Below are 27,961 nucleotides of genomic sequence, written 5' to 3'. Positions count from 1 at the left end.
ATAAAGCATCCCAATCATGAAAGTTATTCAGACAGAAATTATTTCAAAAGGTAAAAACGAAAAATTCAAAAAATTGAAATAACATGTACGCCACTAAATTTCCTCACTTCCATATAACGAAAAGGATCATTTTACATTCAGAGTTTGGAGTTCACCAAAACTTTACCTGTGTTACTCTTCTAACAAGGTTTGACCCTTCGAAAATTTCAAAACTTTAGCCGGTATCGATTTACAGTGACCAAAATGCTATGAGAACTATGACCTATTCACTCGTGGTGTGCAGTACAGTTCACTGGAAAACTCTAACATCTACATCTGATGACTTAAATGCTTTACAATTGTACAGCCAAAAATAGTCTAGGATGAGTGTATTTGTCTCCCGAAACCTTAACTTTCATGAGGTACCTGGAAGGACTACTGGACATGTAAAGAGCTCTTTGAACTTCGCTCTCATTTATCTCCAGAGTAATTCAGATCATGATGCTCCAACTGCAACAGCCAAGGATAAATTGATTAAAATGATAAAAAGTATTAAATCAATAAACTGTTTTCAGTGACTTTACTAATGACTGTCTGACCTTTGCTTTGTCATAGGCTAGCTTCATCCTCCGATATTCCTGTTGTGCTCGGTATGATCTGAAGAGTGCTTGGACCTTTATTACCGATCTTTCAATGCGCTCCCTCGCTTGCTTCCTGCTAATTTGAAAAAAATCCTCCTCCACGTCACTTTCTCGCATCTGGTCTACAACTTCTTCATTCTGTCTAAATTGAAGCCCGCGAAAGCCCTGTTTCTTTTTTCTCCACCTTAGAATTGCTTTTTCAAACACTCCTACTGATCAAAGAATCTTTCTGTACTCCTTCCGCACTTGTTGGCCTCGGAAAATAGCCTAAAAAGAGAATACAGAATGAATAGCAAAAGAAATCAGCATAAATTCTACATATCATGGTCAAGCTCATTAAAGCACCACCAGGACTGTAAACTATTTGAATATCAAAACATGCCCTAAACATCGTACAACCTGTAATCGAGAAACCAAAGGTGTCAAAGCTAAAATCTGACGATGCAAACTACAGCTGGATACAATGAACTCAAAAGTTCACAACTGTTTAAGCCTGACGTGAATTGGGTTGGTCTAACCAATTGGGTAATTGATACGACTTGTTGAACATTACTATTTAGATAGAGTCCAGAACCCATGTAACCTATCAGCTAAGTTGAATCATATATGTAAACCCCGCCAGACAAAAGAGGTTTTTAAGTGGCAACACTAGCCATGACCTAATGGTGGTTACCTGAATCTTAATTGTTTGTTGACGCAAATTGATAAAATCTTTTCGAACTTTCCAAGTGCGGAACATATGTTGGATTTGTAGGGCAGCTCCCATTTTCTTTCGTGACCCATAATTGCGAAAAGCATGCTGAATTTTCATTGCAGAAACTATGGTGCGTGCTTCACTTTCCGAATTAGCAGACTGAACTGCTTTTGTTTGTAGCATTAAAGTGTTCTCCCTAAATGCAGTTTGTATACGAGCTGCTGCATCTGCAGCTGTTTGATATGCTTTTAGCATATCTTTCCGACACAGCTCCTCTTCGCTGAGCATTCCAGGGTACGCCATATTGTTTGTACTATTTTGCAGGGAGCCACTAATATTTCCAGATAACGACATATGCCCAAAATGTGTTGTCAATCCCTTTTCTGCAAGGTATGCAGCTAAACCAACATAACCTTTTTCAGACGCAAGATCAGCAGCTGTGCGTCCTCCAGGAAATTCTGAAGAGGGGTCTGTGACTAAGCTTGGATCTGCTCCTGAGGATAAAAGAGTGGCAACCATTTTCTCTCTGGACATTGACATTTCCAAATGTGAGAAGTAAGTGGTAAAAAAGAAGACAGATCCAGCAAAACTCATGAGCAAGACTTTAAACTTTCTAGAACGGGATGAAGAAATTTCCACTGGAGAAAAGCACCAGTAGTAAAAAAATGCTACATCCTAACTAATGAGGAAGAGCAGTTAGCCTCTTGCTGCATACACATCCTAACTAGTGAAGAAAACATTTAATGCAAAATTTGATGCACAAGAAAAATGAAATATACCTCCCACAAAATGAAGCCCAATGAAGAGCTGTCCACCCAGATACATCTCGAAAGTCCAGTGAGAGACCTGAACATGAATATAAATAAACAGCCCAAGTATAATCTAAGATGGCACACAAATGGATAACTCCTTGACCTTCATGATCACAAACAGTTATTGTATACCCTCCAATAACTCTTTCCAGTAGCCACTCCTGCAATGTATTCCTCAACATGAGCTCAAGAAAACTACTCTTGGCTTGACGAAAAAAGACCCGGTCGTTCTGAATTGCCTTAACCATATATGCCCAATCTTTCTCAATTGAAGAGGTTATCGTCGCAAACTTCTTCGCTTCCTTCAGGGCATTTGATGAAATTTTGACGGATAGAATAGTCAAAATGTCACCCGAAGAGAACAGCAGTCTGGCAAGCCTTATCTGAACTTGAAACTCTCTCCAGTCAGACTTAACTTCGGGTGAAGCCACCTCCTCGGTTGGGGTACAACGATACTCAAAGGTGAGAACTTGACTAATTGGCATACGACCGTCAATAGTCAAATAAAGATTTACTAACCCTGGGGAACAGGGTGGTGCTATACATCTGAATACCCCAACTTGAACCTTTTCTGCAGTAACACATGTATTACCAAAGACGCAATATAAATTCGCCAAGTGTGAATGTGCTCCATGAAAATATCCAATCACTATGACCTGCAGGAGTCATCGCCCAAATGTCAAAAACTAGTCAAATCATGTCCGATAGCGTATGACATAAGAATCACATTTATAATTTATTAGAGCTTTGGGCAATATAATTTTAGATAAGCTAAAGTACGAGCTATGTAGTTTATTATCCATACTAAACAATCAATTATTTATGGAGAAGTGTGGAACCAAAAGAATCCAGAAACAATCTGAATTCATGTTAAGAGTATAACTCGAACTTTACTTTCAATAACTCTCTTAATGAACCAAAGTCTGATATAATGGCGAGGAAAAGGATCTTCCTGACTATAAACTTAAGTGCAATGCTGAAAATAGACACAAAATTCTAAAAGTTCAACTACAGTATATATCTCATGTAATACAAGGCAAACTTCATCAAAGAACTAACTTAAAATATAGCTCTCCAGATTCTTTCAAGCCGAGTTTTGCCATACTACAAACGGCAACTGAGGTAATTTGTTGACGGAATAAAGACCAATGATTATTAATATAACACTACTCAATTCTAGGTAACCACAAAAAGGGGGAACAACTCTAACTTTGAGATCCATCTCTGAATAGCAGCAATTCAACAATCATAATCAATTCAAAACAACCAACTAACAATGAGGGTAACATGCCTTTAAATAATAAAACAACTCCTAAATCTAATTGGAATCCAACTAGGAAACCACCAAAGTCCTGTTCCTAATTCATTTAGAAAACCAACAATAGAAAATCCTAACATCCTGACGCTAAAACAAAGAGGAAACTAATAATTCAAATAACCTAAATAATTAATAAATTAATCAATCATGAAATCCATAGACATCACTATCCCAGGCTAGAAGCAAACTCGTCTTCTTGTTTATAAACTTGTTGACAGAAGCTTCGAGAAGGATACTAGATTGCCACAAGGTTTTGAGACTAGAAAAACCCAAATCAACAAGAGAAATAACAAAAGAAAGCAGGTGTTGACTAGCAAAGTCGGTAAAATCTTTGGGTGATGATGCAAGAAAACTAGATCAAACAAAATATTTTTAGGGAAGAAAAGACTAATCCTTAGTCTAACTAGGAAATCAAGACTATACTTTTTCTGTTAAGCATGCTATAATAGGAGACTTTAACATTTCATTTGAACATACATTATACTGCATACGTTCTCTACATCCAGCTTTGACTGCCACAAAGAAATCTGACAACGGAAAAGTAAACTTATTATCAACCATGATGTAGAATACCAACAAAGACTCTAACTGTTATTGCTAGGGTTTCGATCAAGGCCCTGGGATTTTGATTTTTGACAAAGACGCTGTTGAAATTGTGGTTGAAAACTAAGAGTGACTCAAAATCCTTTGGGATCATATAACATAAGAAGGAAAAAAATCACCAAGACCAAGGTGCTCTGATACCTTAAAAAGGGGTAAATCACAATTATCAACAATAACTGTATGCCTAAGTCACATTGACATGGATACGACATGTGACCTATATGGGTAGGACACAGGGACACAACTAATTAAAAAGAAAACGGTTACTATTCTTTAGTTACACAACTAATTCTTGGTCTCAAGACCTTAAAAAGCACCTCCTTACAAATAATTAACTATGAAAGTGGTATATCATGGAGTTCTAACTATGTTCATAGATTATTATCTGGTTTTAGGGTATAGAAGAAACCCTATAGAAGAAACCTTATGATGTAGGGAAGAACTTATAACTTGCAGATTTCCCCCCCACACTAAAGCCTGTTGATTTCTTATGAAATACCAAGGATTCATGGCTTCAAGGTTTGTTGATTCACACCAGTGTTTGTGATTCCGAACGAAACGTCGGAATTCCGTCTAATATTTCGGTTTTTCAAAAAAATCAGAATTCTGAATATAGAGTCGAAATCTTGATAATTCCGAAATCAACCGAAATTCCAAATATATAGGGGTCGAAATTTGATGAATTTCAGAGTTTGGATTTGTCGGAATTCCGAGAATTCCGAAATCCCAAACTATGATTCACACACAAGCAATACCAAAGCAATGGAAAAAAAGAGAAGAAACTCCTATATTATTAACTCAATCAAAACTGAAACCCTAATACATATTATCAGCCTTTATATGGCGTAATATCCTAATTAACACAAAACTCGAAATTTTCCAAAAATGGAATGTTTTGGGATAACCACATATTAACAAACTACTAATAAAAATAGAACTAACCCAACAAACCAAATAAAAAACGGACTAAAAGATATAGCAAAAACAAAACTTTCCTAAAACGGCAAAAACTTGATTTTGAAGGCCTAAACGATGGATTTAGGGCCGAGAGGGTTTCTTGTGGGTTATGCTTATTTTGACATTTCTAATCAAACATGGGCTCGTCCATGTCTTTTCGATTTTGTTGCCTGCTTTTCCAGTTCATTGACATATGCATTGACAACAACTTGTACTGCATCACCCTGATTTGAAATTGTATGCACAAAGTGTCCGTGGGTCTATGTGTCCGACACGGATTACTTGGCTATACGCTCTATACTTAAATAATAGAACTATCACATCAACACCAAGATCAATAGTAAAAGCTATTGTTCAAGGACCACATGTACCCCCACCAAAAAGAAAAAACCCAAACACACAAACACACAAAACCAATTGGGGATTCTAGAAGCCTAGACTACATCACTAAGACACTAGAGGAGGACCAATTCTACTTGAGCTAAAAAAAATGAGAAATTGTGAAACTCTAAGCATGACATTAAACTATCATATTGTAGCTTATATATGAATACTACCATTATAGTGGTACAAAAATGGAATACATTAGGTATTCACTAAAGTTACAAGTTAAAACAGTAGGACAATTATAGTTTCCGTTGTATGTTCAACAGCATATGGGTCTGTATATGCATATACCTTTATAGCATGCGTTCTAGGTATTTATATAATTACCACATACAAACCTTATTCATGTCCTATATAATTCCAAATGGTACCATTGCTTTATCTACCCACTTCACGTGAAATGCCATTGGTAGATAGGAAACTAGTAGATTATATCTCTAGAACAACGTAAACCTAGATTGACTTTTGGAGGTATTACTGATTAAATAAAAGAGAATAGAGGTTAAACCTCTGCTTCTTGACTATCATCAAAGGCAAAATTCCTATTCCAGGGAAAAAGTGATCTCTAAGACTTTCTAACATTCTTTCCCATTTTAACAAAAAATCAATACAACGATGCATAAGTATCAAAAAATTACATAGTAGCTAAATGGAATAAGACATCCCCATCATATAATATCTTGCAATATAGATATTAGCTTAAAAGTTGATTTCTTCACACTGCTGTTAAAATCAATTTTGAAAGTGAATGCTAAGTATGTGACCAGATATCTGAAAGCTCAAAACTAAACAACAAGGAATGGTAAAATGAATAACCTTGGTCTCTTCGGTTGAAAATCCCCACGATGGTGAAATATCAGTAACACTAAAAAGTTGTTCTTGAAGAGGTGGCAGATGATGATGTAGGTTTGTTGATGTACTTGACCCCTGACCTGTTGAAACTGGAGATTGAGCCAGCAGATCATCTATTGAGCTGGGAGATTCAGTCTTCATATTCTTTGCCCACCTTCCGCAACTATCTTGAATTTGAGAACCATCATTACCGACCATGTATGATGATTCATCCATTCCCGCTGTAAGCATTTCAAAATGTTTTTCCTTAGCATATGAGTTCATCTCATCTCCTGTCTCTTCGGAGTAGGAACATGTTGGTAACTCACTATCAAGAGATCCGTTTCCAGCCATCAGCTTGATTTGATTTCTTAAACAAGATGTTGCTCCATACATATTACTCGATCCCAGAAAGGTACCCTGCAACGTTGAGCCAACAAATGTTGTTATTAAACATCATGTAGTTCTAGAGGAAAAAACAAACAGAAGTGTTAGAGTTCTAAGTGAGTCATTAGATAGGCGGGATACTAAATCCCCACGACCCTAGTTTTTTTTTATGTTCCTATGTCTATGTTGTAAACTGACTATTTTTCCTATTTAAAAAGGGTGAGAGAGGGACGTAATTAACTAAGGCTGTATCCTCTTTTTCTCTCTTTTGTCTGTCTCCAAACTTTCTTCTCCATTAACAATAATTTAATTTTACAAGAAGTATGAAGGAACTCAACAACAAGTTGCTTAATGTCCTTGAATTTCCAATAGTTGGAGGGATTACGGGCAAACAAAATAACCAAGAGAAAATTTGGTAACAAATATTGGTTTTACGGATAGAGCATATATAAGGAAAAAAGAGAGAGGACCCATTGTTACTAAATTTTGCCATCCAAATCAAAACCAATTGACAACGAGTGAAGAGGCCCAAGGAGCAAAGCAAAGCTCTCAATGTCCTATGTGAGACTACACTAAACATCTCAACACGCTCCCTCACGTAATCACATGTGGTGTTACCATTAAATTTGGGAATCGAACTCAAAACCTATTGGCAATGGCAATGAGTGGATCGGCCCTAGGAACTTTATATTATGCAAGGCCTTAGACGTGGGATTTTAAGTCTCAACACCACCCCCCGTCACGCGTGGTATCTTGAGCCTAACTCGTGGACAATATTTTAAATGGGTGACGTGGGGTACATGGGCCCTTCCATTTGGGCCAGAGAAATAGCCCGTGATATTATGTTAAATTTGGGCATCTAACTCAATACCAATTGGCAATGAGTGGAGCATCCCCATGAACTTTGTATTATTCTGCGAGGCTTTAGACACCCAATATGGGATTATAAATCTCAACAGTTACTTGAACCAAACACGTGGACAAACATACTAAGGTGACAAACAAACATATAATACCTATTTAACCAAACAAAAAGCTACCAATCTGACAAATTACAAATTTAAAAGAATATTGATCTGCTACTGATTTATCAGTTATTATATATCCATGACCGAAAATAAACACCTACAACTTATAACGAAAACAAAGGCCACGGATGATCAAGAAGCCACATACTAAGTACATATTAAGACAAGTTCATATGAAGACAACTTATGCCAAGCTATAGATACATTTACTTACATTTCTTGCAAAGTCATTTGTCTCATACTGATCATGTTTGTCAGATGGAACATAACCTGTAACAATGAAGTTGTAAATGATTTCCAATCGCTGAGATCCCACTTTAAAAGAAACATAACTATCAAATTAAAACCTTTTGCACTCGCCGGGATTTCATCAAGATTATCAGACACCACCAGATCATTCCACTCAAGTGTGTTAATTTCATGCAATGTCTTCTCAAGATCAATAGCACTTGTATTACTGCCAAACGCGGTCGACTTTTCAGTAAGAGAAGTTCCAGAACCTGATATATCCACTTTAAAAGTAATAGAATCAGGAAAATTTGCCCGAAAGAGACATTTTGTATGCGTTGACTTGTTTATATACCAATTTAAACTGTAACATCACCACATAAAGAACAAAGGTAATAGTTTATTAGTTATTTGAGATGCCCCCTTCTTAGTTCTTACAAATTTTTTCTAGTCACGAATGGCCCAAAAATCTCAAGTTCAATATCACTTAGTCCCCCACAGGCCGCAGCAATGCCACAATGCAGACAATGATAGTCCCATACATTTCAAGATAACCCCAAACCCTAGCAGTTTGTTAGCATTTTATTATTACGTAAAGTAGATTAAGGGAATTTTGGGCCGAAAGAAAAGCCAACTAACTTCTGGGACACTAACTAGCTTTAAGTCGAGGGTTTTAAAGTGCAGGGTATTCACATTTATCAATTTTTTTTGAAGAATGAAGTTCTCTCAGAGTTTTTTTCTTGTAAAATTACATTCGATTTCACATTGTGATGTTGACTGTTTGGTGCACTGTATGTGACCATCATCCCTTTAACATACATTGGCGATACACCTCTCTACAAGTCTAGGGCTTGTAGAGAAACTGGTCTCCCACAAGTTCAAAAAGATATGAATGGTACTTTTCTTCTTTTAAATTGGCAGAAAGGATAATTAATTCCGGAACGAAAAAGAAAAGCTTTTTATCCTCACTTGCATAGCGTGCCTGAATGATCCCGGAGTCGGTCTCTCTCATTAAAACTCTAGAAGCTGTTGTGGTTGAGCAAGTCGACCCGGAACCCGAATTGACAGGTGTAACCAGAAAACTCTGCATATGCAAAACAGATAAATACATGATGGCATATGAAACTCATTCTTTTTCCGGAGCTACTTATCATTAAAAGATAATGAGGTAGTATAGACCTCCTCTGTCTCACGATAATGGACAAGGACTATATTCTCCAGTTTCCTGAGGGAGAGAGAAATAAAAATAACATAATGATCAGGCTACATGATAAACAATTTAGACAAAAGTACAAGACCATGAAGAATTTAGCATCAGTAACAAATTATACAAGGCATGAGTAAATTACTGACATGCACCAGCACAAACATTAACCATCACATACTTATCAAGTAGGTAATAACACCTACGTACGAAGGTGGGATTTTCCTGACCATGTGCATAGTATACATGAATCCTTTCTTCATTACCAACCTGCCACATGGAACAATGGCATACATAAAGGGAAATATTTGCAGGTAGTAATTGCCTGTTAACCAGAATGTTACAAGAAAAAAAGGTTCATTCAGTTTCTATGCATTCTAGGCAATGGGTATGATAATTAACAATAGAAGGTCAGTTTCTATATCATTAGGGTTTTAACTTTTATAATTGAGTTGATCCATTATCAGTTGTCATTATGATTTTAGGTCCTCACAGTTTAATTTTTTCTTAAATTTCATTATAGAGATTTTACTTTGTGGTGCAAGTGAAGCAAAAAGACTGCTGTACAAAATGTGAAGACAAATTAATTCAAAAAAGCATCAATAGGCAAAAAGAATCGTCCTTATAATATGTAGACATTGTGCTTTATACATGTTCGATATTGTAATCAAATCTAGACCTAGGTTACATGGACATGCCATATTTTGAAAAAAATCCGTGTCGGATATGTATCCACGTGTCCGTGTCGGACACATATTGCATGTAATTTATCTCGAATTTTGATATTTTGCCGTGTCCGATAATTCTTATCCGTGTCCGATACGGAGTGTCAATGTAACCTAGATCTAGACCAATTGATACACGTGATATGCGTGTGTATGAGTAATCCATACTCTATTTGACTGAAAAAAACCCTACAAACTTCAGACAGGCATACATCAGTGGCTATGCAATTTATTGAACTAAAAGTAAACAGCTTACTTTTAAGTACTCATGAGCTTCTTTGACAGTCTTCCCATCCTTCTTCTTCATCCAGTTATGGCCATCTTTCCGGAAGTTTCGAAGCATTTTGCGATTATAAAATACAATTGTTCCACCTAAGATACAATGACAAAAAACAAAGACCAAAACAGTAAACCTCGTCATATATCTAACTATGAAATAGAAACTAGGGATTGTTAAATCTTTCAACAAAAAACAACGCAGGCCGGAAAAGAAAATTGTCTAAAAGCCAATTTGAAAAGCAATAAGTTGGTACCAAGAATGTCTTCTGCGGAGCTGTTCTGTAAAAGTTATGAGCAAAACTGTGAGTAGTATGACTATAAGTAGTTGTCGATATTGTGCTCGTGATGTATTTGAGTTTTACAAAGGGATATGGGAACTTTAATATGTAGCCCTATTCCCTTATACCTTGTAAACCACCATTATGACACTAGCGGAATCGTTTGTTAACACTCTTTGTCCTACATCACACTACTCTTTCTTCTTATCAATAAGAGTTATTGCCTATTTTTCTTTCTTTTATTTTTTTCAAAAAACATAAAATCGCACTTACATGGTACATCAAACAACGAGTTTTATGTATTTTAAGAAGTTCACCCTATATACATATCAAGAAAACTAAACCCTATACGGACCCAAGAAAGAAACACAGTAACTAGATAGACTCCTAACATAACAGTTCACATAATAAAACACCTGAAAAACATATGATGCAAGACAAAGAAAGGAATTACTTTGTGGCAAGTAAACCGGCTTCGCTTGGACCTGAAACCAATTGGTATTACATAGTATTGCAAGAATCTCGTTTGGGCGCAACCACCTTGTTGTAGCTTCATACATTATCTTCTCAAAATCCAAATCTGTCCATAAAACAAATGCAACTAATGAAACCACATACCATCATCACTGAATTATTCCCTTTACATTCCACGCGTAAATTAAAATTACTCCTTACATAAATAATCCATACTGACAATTATGGTTTATTAGCTATCATCAATCCTCATAAAAAAAAAATCACCAGTAAACAAAAAACCTTCAATTGTATGAAAACCATGAATCTCTGAACCTGAAATTCGCATTGCCAAGCTTCTTTCCATGTTGAAAACCTTAAAAAAAAAATAATGAATAAGTAAAGATTACATCTTTAACAGAGTTTGTATTGATTATTGAAGCTGATGCACAATAACATTTTTAAAAACAGGAAGTACCTGATCAGAGACAAGGTTGATCGTTATAAAACGAAGACCAACATTTTTTTTTTGTTTCTTTACAAGTTTGTAGAGACAAGACCAGATGGTTGGTATTAAATGGTTACTATTTTTTGTTCCGAGTTTGACCTTGGATTTTTGGGGAATTACCTGTAAGAATTTGTATATGTGGAGGTTAGATTTGTCATAAATGGTTAACGTTTTGCAGGAAGTTGGAGAATATTTGTATTTTAGATTGAGTTGACAGGTGTGATAGTAATCTAGTTGACCTTTATGTGCCAAATTATTGATAATTCATTTTTTTTTTCTTGCTTTCAAAATAGTTATCAAATTGTGGTGCTAAATTTCAGATTAGGTACATGTAATTTTGAGTTTTTATCTAAAATCTTAAACGGATAAAGCAAGAAAAAAATCTATTCAAACTCCTTAAAAAAAAAATTATCATTTTAAATGATGTATAGACCCGTTTTCTGACTAACATGTTGATCTTTTTGGTAGACCTCGAGTTTAAACACGACGAATGACAAAATGGTTTATTTTATAGCATAGGCCCAAATGGTTTATTTAGCCTAAGGCAGTTTTTGAAGTGGCGTGTGGGTTTGGGCTGGAAATTAGATGTCACCATTAACGATATCAATTATCTGGTGATTCAATTGGTAAAAAATTCAAGTATCACACTTGAAGATGCTCTAAACATAGTAGTAAACTAGCAATGTAGGTACGAAGCTCAAGTATATAGTTTGTGAATAACTAAAGCCCAAAGGTTCATGAGTGGGCTTATTGCTGAAAAGACCGATAAAGCCTAGCTTGATGAAGCCTAATGAAGGAGGGGCTGAAAAGGATTACGAGTGGGCTTATGATCAACTATGTTTAGTTATATAACGAAATTAAGAACTAGAAGCCTAGAACACTAGAGCTTAAGAAAGAAATTCTCATCAAACTTCAGGAACTGTTGGGTATTTCAGATTTTGTTAGAAAAATGGATTTGCACAAATTCATTGAGATATGAATGAGTAATTTGTCTCCCAAGTTATCCCACATTGAGATGAAATGAGTTTTTCTTGAAACAGTACGTAAAGCGAGAAAAAATATTTTCAAAATGATGCACTAGTTCGAAATAGTGCATTATGCCAAAAAGATGCGACCTTTCGAAATGTGCACTGGTTCGAAACAATGCATCATGCCGAAAAGGTGTGACATTTCGAAATAGGCACTAGTTCGAAACAGTACTTTATGCCAAAATGGTGTGTCTTTTCGAAATATGTGATTTTTCAAAGAGTTGCTTACTTTTTCCCAATAGTCACTGTGTTGTTTCGAAGAGGCACCACTCACTTATAAATAGTGGATGAATTTAGAGAGAAAGACACACCATATCACACAGAGTTCTGATCTTTCTCTTCTCTCTCTGTTCTTAGTCAAATATTATGTTGTGTTCACTGATTCTATAGAATTGAAGTGCTAGCTTTCTATAGAAGGAAATTCGTTCTATCTTGCGAGACAATTTTCCATCAACCTTCAAGCACCGTGAGGGAGAAAATCTGTCTTAAGGACATAGTGTATCTACACTAGGCTCGGATTTAACTAAGTACAAGACACGTACAAGACAAAAGGTTTGTATAGTTTGGTAATTGGTAAAGAATAAGTACAATTAAGTTGTATATTCCTAACAACTTAAGACATATTTTTTTTCTTCTTCTTCTTCTTTACCGAACATAATTTGTTTCTATTTTCTTTTCTTTTTTGGTTTAAAGGAATAACAAAATGTAGTTGTATTTCAAAATATGTCAACACCACCAGTTACTCCTGCTATTACTGTTCCTACTGTTGTTTCCCATTTTGTTCCTCATGGGGAGAAGCCTGAAAAATTCAATGGAACTAATTTCAAGCGCTGGCAACAAAAGATGCTATTCTATCTGACCACCCTTAACTTGGCAAGATTTATGTGGGATAAAGCTCCTGATGTAAGCCCTGATGAAACCGACAAGGAGAAGGTTTTGGCCAAGGATGCTTGGTTTCATGCTGATTTTTTGTGTAGAAATTATATCCTTAGTGGGTTGGCTGACTCATTATACAATGTGTATAGTGTGTTCAAGACTGCTAAGGAACTTTGGGATTCGTTGGACAAGAAATACAAGAGTGAAGATGCTGGCATGAAGAAATTCATAGTTGGCAGATTTCTTGATTTCAAAATGACGGATAGTAAGACCGTCATAAGCTAAGTCCAAGAACTTCAAGTAATCCTCCATGATGTCATTGCTGAAGGAATGACCCTAAGAGAATCTTTCCAAGTGGCTGCTATGATTGAGAAATTACCACCATCTTGGAAGGATTTTAAGAACTATCTTAAGCATAAACACAAAGATATGAATCTTGAAGAACTGATTGTCTGTCTAAGGATAGAGGAAGATAACCGTCTATCTGAGAAGAAAGGCAAGGATCCCATGGTGGCAAATGTCAATGTTGTGGAAGGATCAAGTGCTAAGGTAAAGAGGAAGCGCCAAGACAAAACTCAAGGTGAAGAGAGTAGTGCGCCTACTAAGTTCAAGGGTAAGTGCTACAACTGTGGGAAGGCTGGACATAAGGCAAGTGAATGTCGCAAGCCAAAGAAGTACAAGAAGCAAAAGACTGAAGCAAATATGACAATGGACATGCTTTCTGACAATGTTAATGATATGAACCTATTTGTTGTGGTTTCTGAATGTCTCATGATTTGAAATGAAAGGAAATGGTGGGTGGATACTGGTGCTACTCGCCACATATGCTCCAACAAGTCGATGTTCACCACTTATCATGTTGTGGAAAAGGAAGAACAACTCTTTATGGGAAACTCTTCTACGTCCAAGGTTGAAGGCAAAGAAAAGGTGGTGATGAGATTGACTTATGGGAAGGAACTAACTCTGAATGAGGTGCTCTATGTGCCTGACATTCACAAGAACTTGGTTTCTGGGTTGCTGCTAAGCAAGAATGGCTTTAAGTTAGTATTTGTTTCTGATAAATTTGTACTAACTAAGAATGATGTATTCGTGGGTAAGGGCTATCTTCAGGATGGGCTCTTTAGGATGTCTTGTTTTACTATTACGCCAAAGAGCGCCAATAAAGTTGAATCTTCTGTTTACTTGATTGAGCCTTCACATGTATGACATGGTAGATTAGGACATGTTAATTATGATACTTTGTGTAGATTAATTAATTTGGACTATATACCAAAGATAAAAATAGACCCACGCCATAAATGTGAAACTTGTGTAGAATCCTAGTTGACCAGATCATCCTTTCATTCCATTGAAAGAAGTACTGAACCTCTAGACTTAATACACACAGATATATGTGATCTTAAATACATGCAAACTAGAGGTGGTAAAAAGTATTTCATTACTTTTATTGACAATAGCACTAGATATAGTTATGTTTACTTGTTGAGAAGTAAAGATGAGGCAATTAAAGTGTTCAAACACTATAAAAATGAAGTTGAAAATCAGCTAAGCAAAAAGATTAAGGCTATAAGGAGTGATAGAGGAGGTGAATATGAATCACCTTTTGAAGGGTTCTGTTCTGAACATGGAATCATTCATCAAACTACGGCTCCTTATTCACCTCAATCAAACGGTATTGCGGAACGTAAAAGTTGAACTCTAAAAGAGATGATGAATGCTATGTTGTTAAGTTCTGGTTTACCCCAGAATTTGTGGGGGGAAGCTTTGCTTTCTGCCAATTACATTCTTAACAAGATTCCTTACAAGAAGACGCTTAAAACACCATACGAATTGTGGAAAGGTCATCAGACTTCCTACGAATTTTTAAAAGTATGGGGATGTCTTGCTAAAGTGGAAGTCCCTAAACCTAAGAAGGTGAAGATAGGACCCAAGACTATTGATTGTATATTCATTGGATATGCAAACAATAGTAGTGCATATCGTTTTCTCGTTCATAAATCAGAGATTCAAGATATACATGTTAATACGATTATTGAGTCAAGGAATGCTTCATTATTTGAAAATATGTTTCCGTATAACATATGTATAGAGCCAAGTTCAACAAAGAGAACTTTAGACGCTACAACTAGTAACCATCCTACACAAAGGGAAATTTATGAGGAACCTAGACGTAGCAAAAGGTCAAGGACATCAACGTCTTTTGGACCTGATTTTCTAACATACTTGTTGGAAAATAATCCTCAAACGTTCAAGGAGGCAATGTCATCTCCAGAAGCTACTTATTGGAAAGAAGCAATAAATAACGAGATTGAATCCATAATGCAAAATCATACATGGGAATTGGTAGATTTACCACCATATTCCAAGACTTAAGGATATAAGTGGATATTCACAAAGAAATTTAAGATTGATGGATCAATCGACAAGTATAGAGCTAGACTTGTGGTCAAAGGCTTTAGACAAAAGGAAGGATTGGATTATTTTGACACTTATTCTCCAGTTACAAGAATAACTTTCATAAGGATGTTAATAGCAATAACATCAATACATGGATTTGAGATACATCAAATGGATGTAAAGACGGCATTCTTGAATGGTGAGTTAGATAAAGAAATATACATGGAACAACCTGAAGGGTTTATTGCTCCTGGACAACAAAGGAACGTTTGCAAGCTTGTTAAATCCTTATATGGATTAAAGCAAGCACCTAAGCAATGGCATGAGAAATTTGACAATGCAATGTTGTCAAACGATTTCAAAATAAACGAGTGTGTCTATGTCAAAAGCACTCAAAAGGGATGTATTATTGTTTGTCTCTATGTAGACGATATGCTAATTTTGGGTAGTAATATGGATGTCATAAAATCTACCAAACAAATATTGTCTAGTAAGTTTGATGATCTCTACACTTCTACGGTCTTAAGATACGAATAACTCGATTCCGCTTAGTGTAGACTTCAAATCCTTACTCACACAATTCGTGCATATAGTTTAAATAAGGGTTTCAAACCAATCTAAGTTCAAGGACATCATACAAATTTCTAATGCTCTAAGTTAGGAAACATAGTGAGTAAGTTTCGTAATGTTTGCTAGCTAAGTTGCTTTGTTAAATCTTAAATGACGTTAAACATGCGAAATACAAAATTATGGTAAAACTAAGATTTTTCCTAAGATATTCAAAGAGAAGAAGAAGTGGAAGATCATGCTGCTCATGCAAGGTCATATTATCCTATCTTAGTATCGGATTACCACCATCTCTAAGCTGTTTTGGGTTCATTATCAATCCCGAACCGGCTTGAGCGTCGATTCCTAGCGAAATGAACTCATCTCTAAGTCCATTTCCCTAGCATAAGAAGTTGAACTGGACTTTCATCTCTGAAACTCCCTTTCAACTCCTGGACACATAAAACACAATCCTACCATTTTTGGGGTAGTGTGTTCCATGTATCCTTAAGTCCAGGTAATGAATCCTACTCCTAAAAATTTTATATGAATCCTTACATGAGCTTCATTAACCTGCCACTTCGGAGGGTTTTAGCTCATGATCCTAGGATTGAATTAAACTACAAGAAGATATGTAAAATGAAAGAGAAAGAGAATGAAACAAGAAGCTACAACCTGTTTACCTAAATGAAGAAGAGTTTATTAAAAACTAGAGAGAGTTCCCCATTAACATGTTACAAGTTTTTCTCTAAAACAACAAAAACTAAAAAAACCCAAAACTAAAGACAAAGCATGTAAAAGAAATAAAAGTCAAGGAAGTAAATGCTAGCGGCTCACTTTGCTATAGAGGATCGTTCTCAGCAGCCTTGGGGCTACTGGGGTCGTCGTGCGGTTGTCTAACAAGCTTCAAAATCTTTTAAAAGAAAAAAAAGAAAAAGGTTGCATAAAGGTTGCAATGGGGACCAAAAGTTTGGAACCCGGTGGTGATATAACTTAAATAGCTTAAGTGATCCAGTGCCCAACCTTTTTTTACCGCTTATAGTTAAAAAAACTTATAGGGAGACAGGTTCTTATCTCTAAACCATTAGTTTTCCTTCTTTTTTAGGAAAAGTTTTTTTGCCTAGGTTTAATCTCGCCAAGGAATCCTATCCTTCTCTTCTTGTCTTCTTTGTCTGATCTTATCCCGGTGAAATCCTGCACTACTTGAGAGTGTGATTTCGGGAAAGAGTTCTTGTTAGCTATCTTTTGTGGTAAAATCCTCCACTGAGCTACAGTGTGAGTTTGCTCAAGATAGCTAACTTCCTTGATTTCCTTATTGGTAAAATCCTTCACTATTGAGAGTGAGAGTTCGTAAGGAAAGAAAGGATAGATCTGTATGAGTTTGAAAACCCCAATCGCCCCAGCTTTGTGGATGTTGGTAACGCCCATACAGTTGCACAAGTTTTATCTGAGCGAAATCCAGTTGGCCCTACGCTGGGTTCCACTAGATCAGCATCTGAACGAAGTCCTGTTGGCCCAGAGCTAGGTATAGAGCATATGGCTTCTACCAGTGAACCCACATCTCAGGCAACAGAGACTAAATCAGCATGCTACAGTACAAAATAACGGTGGTGAATCGGATCTAGGTGGAGTGCTTTGTTTGGTCGGAATGGAAACCAAGAATCTACAGTAGCTTTCACATCGTATTCTCCAATTATTATAGATGGAGTTGCTCAAGTACCAGAGGAACTGGTTGAACAGGGGATAAAACAATGGGATGAGTACTTAGTTGGATATTTTTTGGATAAGCGGTTGTCGTTTCCTATAGTAAAAGAATTCCTGGGAAAGAAGTGGAAGCTTAAAGGAGAGTTTGATATTACGACTGATAAGGAGTTGTTCTATATGAATTTTACCTATTCAGAAGATCGGCAAATGATATTAGATGAAGGACCGGTGTTTATTGCGGGGAGAGTGTTTGTGATAAAGCCTTGGACAATAGAAGTCAACAGCTACAGGAATAAGGAGAATACAATACCGTTATGGGTGAAGCTGATGGACGTACCAAAGGAGATGTGGACTTTGGATAGACTGTCTTTTTTGGCGAGTTTGGTTGGTGGAACACCAAAGTTTATGGACGATGCTACTGCCAAGCGGAAAAGGTTGACGTTTGCTCGGTTTTGTATTGAATTTCCGGTAAACCACGAGTATAAGGATAACATAAAGATCAAGGTTGGGGATCGCGAAATTGATATACCTTTGGAGTATCCATGGAAGCCTCAGTCCTGCAAAAAGTGTAATCGGTTTGGGCACACTACTCAGCAATGTGGTAGTCGGGAAACGAGGTCGGGGTCACGAAGGGATGGATAGCCGTATGTTGGTGGAGGGACAAGTAGAGTGTGGATACGAAGGCAGAATGGACAGAGTGGAATAAGTGAACACAGAGAAGAAAGTCGCCAGATGGCAACAGAGAGGGATGTATATAGGGAACAAGAGGGTGTATGTCGGGGTGAGCAGCTGGCAGAAGGAGAAGCAGCTCTTGCCCTTGTGGTTGCTGGAAACGTTGAGAGGCGAACTGATGCGCGGAGATTGAGCAGTGGTGAACAAGAACAGGGTGACTTGAGCTATCAGTGTCCTAATGCAGAAGGTCAGCAAGGTACTCAAAATAGTATTCAACTAGTTTCTTCAGGTAGAGTGGAATGTACCTTTCAAGGGCAGGAGGATGACGCTGATTAGCTAAGGTTGACGGTAGTGCAATCCCCCCTATAGCAAGGCAGACCTATACATCCTGAAATTGGAGTGTTCTTTGCTGAGAGGAACATCTTTGAGGAGCTTGCTGATTTGGAGGAGGACGACCTTTCGGATGCGAAACCTGAGCTGTTCAGTGACTCGTAGTCCACTCCTGTCCCGGTGAGAGTAGTACCAGAGAATAGTGCTGTCCAAACAAGAGCCCAGAAAAAACGAAACTCAGAACAACAGGCAACGTCGGGGAAGATAGGAAAGGGACGGCCGAAAGGGCGTGGAAAGAGGCGGGGACACTAAACCAATTCCTCATCAATGATTAGGGTGTGTAGTTGGAATATAAGAGGGTTGAATGATCACATGAAAGCGAAAAACTTAAATAAGTTTATTGTAGAGAAGAAGATTAGTTGCATGGGCTTGTTGGAAACAAAAGTGAAGATGGAAAAACACCTCACTATTGCCGATATGGTTTGCCCCTCATGGGAATGCATACATAATTATGCGAGTGATGAACATGGACGTATATGGATTGCATGCGATATGAGCAGTTTGGATGTACATATAGAGGTGGAAGGGGCCCAGTTCCTACACTGCAAGGTTCAGAGTCTACAGCATGGGTCCTCCTTTTTCCTTACCATTGTTTATGCTAGTAATAGGAGTCAAGAGAGGCTCATTTTGTGGGATGAGCTGAAAATGATAAGTGCCGGAACTCAAGGTGCGTGGTGTGTGATGGGAGACTTCAACAATGTATTGTTTTCACACGAAAGAGTGGGAGATAGGGCTGTTCACCCAAGAGAGACTCTCCCTTTTGCGAATTGTCTAAATACAGCAGAGCTGTTTGATCACACAGAAACTGGATGCTTTTACACATGGAACAGTGGTGGGGATAATATAAGAAAGTGGTCAAAGATTGATCGGTGTCTTATCAATGCGCCTTGGACGTCCATTCCAGTAGCAACAAAGGTGGAGATTTTAACCCAAGGGCTCTCTGATCATTGCCCGTTGATTCTGAGTTTTTTGGAAACTTTTAGAAGAAACAGTCCTTTCCGTTTCAGCAATGTGTGGACAATGAGTCAGGATTTTCTGCCTACTGTTAGAGCTTGTTAGGAAATCGATGATCATGGGAGTCCGCCATTCATGCTAAGTAAACTCAAAAGTTTAAAAGGAGTGTTGAAAGGGTGGACACGGTCGATCATGAATGATACTCAGAAAAGGGTGGCTGAAACAAGAAGTGAACTGGAAGCGATTCAAGAAAAACTGAACAGTAAGCCGCTCAACCTTATTCTTAGTGCACAAGAGTTTGCTGTGAGGGAAAAGTTGTGTCACCTACTCAAGCTGGAGGAAGCTGAGTGGTACTATAAAACGGATATTGATTGGCTAAGCTTCGGGGATAAATGTAATGCGTTTTTTTTCAATGCTTTGAAGGAAAAACAGATCAGAAATAGGGTGTGGAGTATCACAGATGCGCAAGGAACCAGAATGGAAGGAAAAGAACCAGTGGCTGAAGCATTTCTGAAGTACTATACAGAGCTACTTGGGGTGTCGTCAGCAGCTTGTTGTGACACCAAGTTTCTGAATGGTGTGCATGTTACTGAGGTAGAACTTGGTACACGTCAGCTATTAGTTTCCCCTATTAGTGACCTGGAGATCAAAGACGCACTGTTTGCGATGGGAGAAAACAAGGCACCAGGTCCAGATGGTTTCAACGCTTGCTTTTTCAAAAAAAGCTAGGATATTATTGGCGATGATTTCATTCGAGCTATTCAACATATTTTCAGCCATAAGCAGATCCCAGGAGGTATAAACTCTACTTTTATGTGTCTTATCCCGAAAATGAAAAATGCCTCGCATATTGCTTCCTTTCGACCTATCGCATGTTGCAACATTGTTTATAAATGTGTCTCAAAAGTGTTAACTAATAGAATGAAAGGTTGCATCTCATCTTTGGTATCAAGTCCCCAATCTGCTTTTATCCCTGGACGATCGATTCAGGACAATCTTTTGATGGCCCATGAACTGCTGCGTGGGTATTCAAGGAAGAATGGGCAGAAAAGATGTGCAATAAAGCTGGACATTCAGAAAGCTTATGACTCTGTCTCTTGGGTAGCAATAGAAGCAATTCTACACAAGTTCAAGTTCCCACACTTATTCATAGAATGGCTTCAGATGTGCTATACTTCGCCGTACTTCTCGGTGATGGTAAATGGGTCTCCTGAAGGGTATTTTCAAGGGAAGCGAGGCTTAAGACAGGGAGACCCTATGTCTCCTTATCTGTTCGTGCTAGTCATGGAGATTTTGAGTGCGCTACTCCTCCAAGGGCTGCAGTCTCGGAAAATTTCAGCCCACTCTAAGTGCAAAAAGCTGGAGATATCTCACTTATGTTTTGCTGATGACGTGCTCCTGTTCTGTAAAGGTAACATGGACTCTATTATTGCTGTTAAGGATATCTTGCATTCTTTCTCTGAAGCTACAGGACTAAAGCTCAGTAATGCAAAGACAACTCTTCTAACTGGAAGTATGACTGAAGCGGAAGGGCTAGCATTAGCAGAAGCCATGAACATCTCTCTTGTAACCCCACCAGTCACTTACTTGGGGATGCCACTCATGGCTACAAGATTAGGGGTAAAAGAATGCTTGCCACTCATAGAGAAGATTACTGGAAGAATCTCAAATGGGAAAAACAAGGAGTTGAACAGAGCGGGCAGAGTGCAGCTTGTGAAGTCAGTGCTTTCATCCTTTCAAAACTATTGGGCAACAACATTTGTTCTCCCGAGAGCAGTGTTGGATAAAGTAGCTAAACTGTGTAACAGACTCATCTGGGCAGGACCGAGTATGGCGAAAAAAATGCACCATGCAAGCTACGGTACTCTCAGGCTTGACAAAGAGTAAGGCAGACTTGGTTTGGTGGATCCACGGGTTTGGAATCAAGCTGCATATTGTGGATTAGTGGTGAAACTGGCCCAGAAAACCGATTATGTATGGGTTAAGTGGGCTTGGGAGAACCACATAAAGAAGAAGCATTTTTGGACCATGAAAATTCCGCAGGACTGCTCATGGGTGTGGCAAGGGATACTAAAGAACAGAGAGACTGCCTGGAAGTTTGTTAGATACAGCATAGCAAATGGTAATGGGACGAGTTTTTGGCACGACCCATGGTGTGCAGGCCCACTCATCTTGGACCCTGATGCAAGGGCACTTCTGGCTGAAGTAGTTCCAATGGAAGCGCTGGTCAGTTCGGTGATTATAAATTGAGAGTGGGCAAGGAGTATCATCGACTTACCTGAATGTGAGGTGAAGAGGCTGATCATGAACACAGAGATTAACTCGTACACCTCGGAGGACCAAGTAGGTTTGGACACCATCGAGTTCAGGGCTGTTTTCTGTGTCCTCTGCCATGCAGTCTTGAAGAATGTTAGAAGTAAAGTAAAATGGTACAAGATTGTATGGGGAAAGTTGTCGGTGCCGAAGCATTCATTCACCGTATGGCATCTATTTTCTGGATCGCTACCAACCCAGAACAGACTCATGGCGAAGAAAGTGATTGGGTACTTTTCGCGATCTTTTGCTGCGGATTTACATGAGGAAAGTTCGGCGCATTTGTTCTTTGAGTGTTCCTATTCGAAACTGGTGTGGAGCAGTTTTAAAGAGGCGATGGTTACCAGGAAGAGTTCGGAATTCCCATGCAGAATGGTATTACATCATGCGTATTTGCAGACCAAAATCCATAGCCTCTGAAGTGTTGAGAGCGCTAACCTGTGATACAGTGCAAGCTATATGGAATGAGAGGAATTGGAGGCTCAAGAGGCAGCGATTCCTCAGTGCTGATTCAGTGAGCATGAAGGCTTTGAATAATATGAAATTGTATATGGGGAAATCGCTGGAAGCAGTGAAGGATGATGTCGCAGTGCGAACTGTTTTGACTAGGCTCGGAATTGGTGTTGCGTACACGCGAAAGGAGGACCAGTGGGTCAAATGGACGAAACCTGAATCTGACATTCTTGTCCTTAACACGGATGGATCATTACAGCAGGGCAAAGCAGGCTATGGAGGGGTTTTAAGGGATCGAAATGGAGAGGTTCTCATGGCATTCTGCGGAAACTCCACAAAACAGTCAGTCTTATATCAAGAGCTACTTGGGGTCCAAAAAGGCATTGAAGGAGTGGAAAGAATGAACATAAAGGAGGTGGTAGTCTTGGTCGACTCACCGAGAGTGATACGAGATCTTGGAAAGAGGGAAGCTCCACCTTGGTAATGTAAGAACCTGGTGGCTCAGATTGGGTGTGCACAAGCAAGATTTGCAGAGGTTAAATTCCAACATGTGTTCAGAGAAGAAAATCAAGTTGTGGATTACCTGTCAAGAGTTAGTAGTAATTGCAGTACCCATAGTACAGAATGTAGTAACCAATGCATGTCTTTCTCCCCATGGATCAAAAACTTAGTGAATTGATCAAAGGGGATAAAGAAGGAAAGTTGTACTTGAGATTTTGTCATTAATAAAAGGTTGGGGTCTCCTTAACCCCTAGTTGTGAAAAAAAAAACTTTCTCCCCTTTACATAAGAGAGGTTTTTCCTCTCTTCTCCCACGTGAAACACTCCCCCTCATTTATTATTCTCTTATCCAAACTAAACCCCCATTTGACACCTTTCATTTTCTAGATAATCATCACCTAAACCAACCAACTTCATTAAATTCATGCAATGTGTCAAATTTGCACAAATTATTTTGTTTTGCATGATGACTCATCAAATCTTGTGGGCCCGCATGGTGGATCCATGTGCTATGTCCAGTGGCGGTCCGGTCTTTTGGCATTTTTGCAACTTCCTGCCAATGCGTAGAGTTCATCACACTGATCGTCTGAGCAGCTCACTTGCCGCATTCGGAGTCCTGGTTCAAGAGATATGAGCTTCGGCAATTTGATGCTTCTGTGCACGTAATCCCGTTTCTGGATGGATTCTATATTGTTTGAGTCTTTTGGTTTTAGTCTGGATTTGTTGGGCTTCACATGGACTTGATCGGAAGGCATATGTATACTCCCTATTCCATGCTTAAATGTTGGTTTTATCATCATTTTTACATTAGTTGCTCCAACCTGCAAAAAGCACGAAGATGCAATTATTTCATAATTATTAAGCACAAAATTGACCGAAATGTTACGTCTCTACGGGGTTTTATAATACAGTTTTGGGTGCTTATCATTTGACATAAAAGATTTAGGTGTCATTGATGTTATCCTAGGAATTAAGATTTCTAGGACAAATGATGGACTTGTTTTATCACAATCTCATTACATTGAGACGATTCTTGAAAAGTTCAAGAAATATAACATCACACCAAAAAGGTCACCAGTTGACATAAATCTTCATTTAGCCAAAAATACTAGAGATAACATATCTCAACTAGAATACTCTCGTATACTTGGTAGTTTAATGTATGTCATGAACTATACAAGGCCTGACATAGCATACTCTGTGAGCAAGCTAAGTCGATATACGAGTAATCCTGGCAGAGATCATTGGACTGCCATACTGCGAGTTTTGGGATACTTAAAGTATACTCAGAATTTTGGTCTGCACTATACAAGATATACAGCCGTTCCAGAAGGGTATTGCGATGCTAACTGGATATCTGATACTAAAAACTCAAAGTCCACAAGTGGATATGTCTTTACACTTGGAGGTGTAGCTGTTTCTTGGAAATCCTCAAAACAAACGTGCATAGCGAGGTCCACTATGGAATCAGAATTCATTGCATTGGACAAGGCTGGAGAAGAAGCAAAGTGGCTTCGAAATTTCTTAGAGGATATTCTAAACCGGCTAAACCTCGTGCCCGGCATGTATACACCGTGATGACCTAATCTGCTATTGGTAGAGCACAGAGTAGCATGTATAACGGGAAGTCTCGACACATACGTCGTAGATATAACACCGTTAGACAATTGCTCTCAAATGGAGTTATCTCAATCGACTATATAAGGTCAAAAGATAACATTGTGAATCCGCTTACAAAAGGTTTAACAAGAGAGCAAGTGGAAAGATTATCAAGGGGAATGGGCTTAAAGCCTTTGAGATAATCAACCAAGAGTCATCATAATGGAAAAACCAACCTAGTTGACTGGAGATCCCAAGATCTAGGTTCAATGGGCCAACTGAATTATGTTTGTGACTCAGTTAGCACTAGAGAGTAATATTATACTCTAACCCATTCCTATATAAGGCAAAGGCATATCCGGCCATGAACCAAGATAAGTCAAGCTTTTAATGATTTACTATATCTTGGAAAGTTATGTTATCCAAGTGGAGTATTGCAGGATACTCTTTATAGAAATCACCTATGTTAGTGCGAAGTGGGGCCGCTTTTATGAGAATTTTAAAGGCAAATGTCTTAAAAGCACTATCTGAAACCAAGAAGTGTTCAAGGCCAAAATAAACACAAACGTGAGAACCAACAATATTCGAGAAGGTACTGCATAAAGATGATTGTCTAAGTTTATACAAATGACTGACAGTTCAAGGACATTAATTGAAGTCTACTAATCGTCCAATTAAATCTGATCGTCTTTCACAAAGGCAAGTTCAAGGCCTCCCATGTTACTTGACCTGATGCGGTATCTTTTCATTTGTAAAAGAACAGAAATCCGATGTTTATGATAGAAGAAGCCAAATTTTCATTCATGTGGGGGATTGTTAGAAAAATGGATTTGCACAAATCCATTAAGATATGAATGAGTAATTTGTCTCCCAAGTTATCCCACATTGAGATGAAATGGGTTTCTCTTGAAACAGTACGTAAAGTGAGAAAAAACCTTTTCAAAAATATGCACTAGTTCAAAATAGTGCATTATGCCGAAAATGTGCGACCTTTTGAAATGTGAACTGGTTCGAAACAGTGCATCATGCTGAAAAGATGTGACTTTTCGAAATAGGCATTGGTTCGAAACAGTGATTTATGTCAAAATGGTGTGTCTTTTCGAAATATGTCTTTTCAAAGAGTTGCTTACTTTTTTCCAAGAGTCACTGTGTTGTTTTGAAGAGGCACCACTCACTTATAAATAGTGGATGAATTTGGAGAGAAAGACACACCAGATTACACAAAGTTCTGATATTTCTCTTCTCCCTCTGTTCTTAGTCAAATACTAGGTTGTGTTCGCTAATTCTATAGAATTGAACTGCTAGCTTTCTATAGAAGGAAATACGTTCTATCTTGGGAGGCAGTTTCCCATTAACCTTCAAGCACCGTGAGGGGGAAACTCTGTCTTAAGGACATAGTGTATCTACACTAGGCTCGGATTTAACTAAGAAGTACAAGACACGTACAAGACAAAAGTTTTGTATAGTTTGGCAATTGGTAAAGAGTAAATACAATTAAGTGTTGGGGTTTATACCAATACCAATCGATTCCCCTACTACACAGATAACTTGTATTTTAAATCAATTCAACTCCAGACAAATTCTAAATATCAACTACAACCTATACTAACATGCCCAACTCGCTAAACAACTATTAACAACAAATAATAATGTAAAGCAGAAATAAACGCATACCACAACACAAAGATATACCGTGGTTCGGCCAATGATGCTTACTTCCATAAGAGCTCATCTTTATATAAAGTGGGAAGGAAGATTACAATCTCTCCTTTCAGTCTCTCACCTTACTAGATCACTATTATCTATTTACAGGGTTGTATCTCTGTAAAGGTTATCTCTCAATCTTGATAGCTTTCAAGATTGGGTTTTCTCTTACTTTTCTGCTGCCTCTCGTGTGTTTGCTGGGTGTTAGGTTTTGCCAAAAACTCTAACTCTTATTGCAAACTCACAGTCCACAATTTCTTCTCAAAATAGACTTGGGCGCGGGTCGTGCCTCGGGCAAGACCAAGTCGAGCACGGGTCGCACTGAAGGTACTGGAAGTTTTCCACGGCATGGGCGCGGGTCACGCCTTGGTCAAGGCCAATCTGAGCGCGGGTCGCGCTCAAACATTTCCATGTAGAATGAACTTCTTTTCTCTCTCCTCATGTGAAGGATAAAGCCAACAATCTCCCCCTCCCGAACAGTGAGGGGGGCTTCCTCCATGCAATTTCCAAATCAACAGGAGGAGTGTGCTGCCATTCCGGCAATAACACAACAAACATCAAACTTACCTTTTGGTAAGACTTTGGTCATCATATCTGACCCGTTCTTGTCGGTATAGATCTTCTCGATAAATAAATGCTTGTCTTCGAGTACTTCTCTAATCCAATGATAACGCACGTGTATGTGCTTAGATTTATAATGAAAACTTGGATTCTTGCTCAAATGGATGGCGCTCTGACCGTCACATAGAACTACAAATTATTTCTGCTTTAGCCGTAGTTCGTCAAAGAACCTCTTCATCCATAGCAACTCTTTGCAACACTCAGTGGCTGCAATATACTCGGCTTCTGTAGTGGAGAGGGTAACACACTTTTGCAACTTTAATTGCCAAGAAACTGCTCCCCCTACAAAAGTAACCAGATAACTGGAGGTGGACTTCATCTAGTCAACATCACTTGCCATGTCTGCATCAGTGTAGCCTTCAAGTAAGGGTTTACTTTCACCAAAACACAAACACGATTTAGAAGTGCCTTTGAGATATCCCAATATCCACTTAACACCTTCCCAATGCTCCTTCCCCGGATTTGACAGAAATCAGCTTACAACGCCCACGGTGAAAGCTATATCCGGTCTTGTACACACCATTGCGTACATCAAGCTGCCCAATGCGGATGCATAAGGAATCTTTTCCATTTGACTCTACTCATGCTCACCCTTTGGACACATCTCTTTGGTCATGTGGAACTGGCCACCAAGCGGACAACTGACTGGCTTTGCTTGATCCATGTTGAATCTCTTCAACACCTTCTCAATGTAGCTTTCTTGAGAAAGCTACAACTTCCCACTCTTTCTGTCACGAGTGATCCGTATCTCAAGTATCTGCTTTGCTTGACCCAAATCCTTAATCTCAAAAGACTTACTCAAGTCTTTCTTCAGCTTGGATATCTTGTTGCTGTTTGGGCCAATTATCAACATATCATCCACATACAGCAATAGCACTATGAAATCCCCACC

General features: G+C 38.3%; 3 protein-coding genes across 3 annotated transcripts; 2 read left to right on the top strand and 1 right to left on the bottom strand.

Moving 5' to 3' along the window:
* Positions 1–86: 86 nt before the first annotated feature.
* On the bottom strand, positions 87–11,383 carry LOC147516732 (calmodulin-binding transcription activator 5-like). Its single transcript, XM_086589201.1, has 14 exons — positions 11,283–11,383; positions 11,108–11,180; positions 10,806–10,931; positions 10,051–10,166; positions 9,251–9,339; positions 9,045–9,090; positions 8,835–8,949; positions 7,985–8,149; positions 7,852–7,907; positions 6,208–6,642; positions 2,094–2,782; positions 1,294–1,840; positions 579–887; positions 87–489 (listed from the first exon to the last, which is right to left on the bottom strand). Exons 2-13 carry the CDS (start codon positions 11,169–11,171, stop codon positions 837–839), a joined length of 2,499 nt encoding a protein of 832 aa, XP_086445327.1. The 5' UTR covers positions 11,172–11,180; positions 11,283–11,383; the 3' UTR covers positions 87–489; positions 579–836.
* A 6,312-nt stretch (positions 11,384–17,695) lies between these two features.
* Positions 17,696–18,505, top strand: LOC147516731 (uncharacterized). Its single transcript, XM_086593363.1, has 2 exons — positions 17,696–17,753; positions 17,862–18,505. Exons 1-2 carry the CDS (start codon positions 17,696–17,698, stop codon positions 18,503–18,505), a joined length of 702 nt encoding a protein of 233 aa, XP_086449489.1.
* Positions 18,506–20,071: 1,566 nt separating this feature from the next.
* LOC147516730 (uncharacterized) lies at positions 20,072–20,608 on the top strand. Its single transcript, XM_086593362.1, has one exon. It carries the CDS (start codon positions 20,072–20,074, stop codon positions 20,606–20,608), a length of 537 nt encoding a protein of 178 aa, XP_086449488.1.
* Positions 20,609–27,961: the final 7,353 nt, after the last annotated feature.

Source organism: Coptis chinensis, chromosome 2 (genome assembly GCF_015680905.1).
Source record: "Coptis chinensis isolate HL-2020 chromosome 2, ASM1568090v1, whole genome shotgun sequence".
In the NCBI taxonomy this organism is placed as follows: domain Eukaryota; kingdom Viridiplantae; phylum Streptophyta; class Magnoliopsida; order Ranunculales; family Ranunculaceae; genus Coptis; species Coptis chinensis.
Note: the sequence above shows the minus strand (reverse complement) of the source record. Positions and strands in the feature narration are given on the sequence as shown.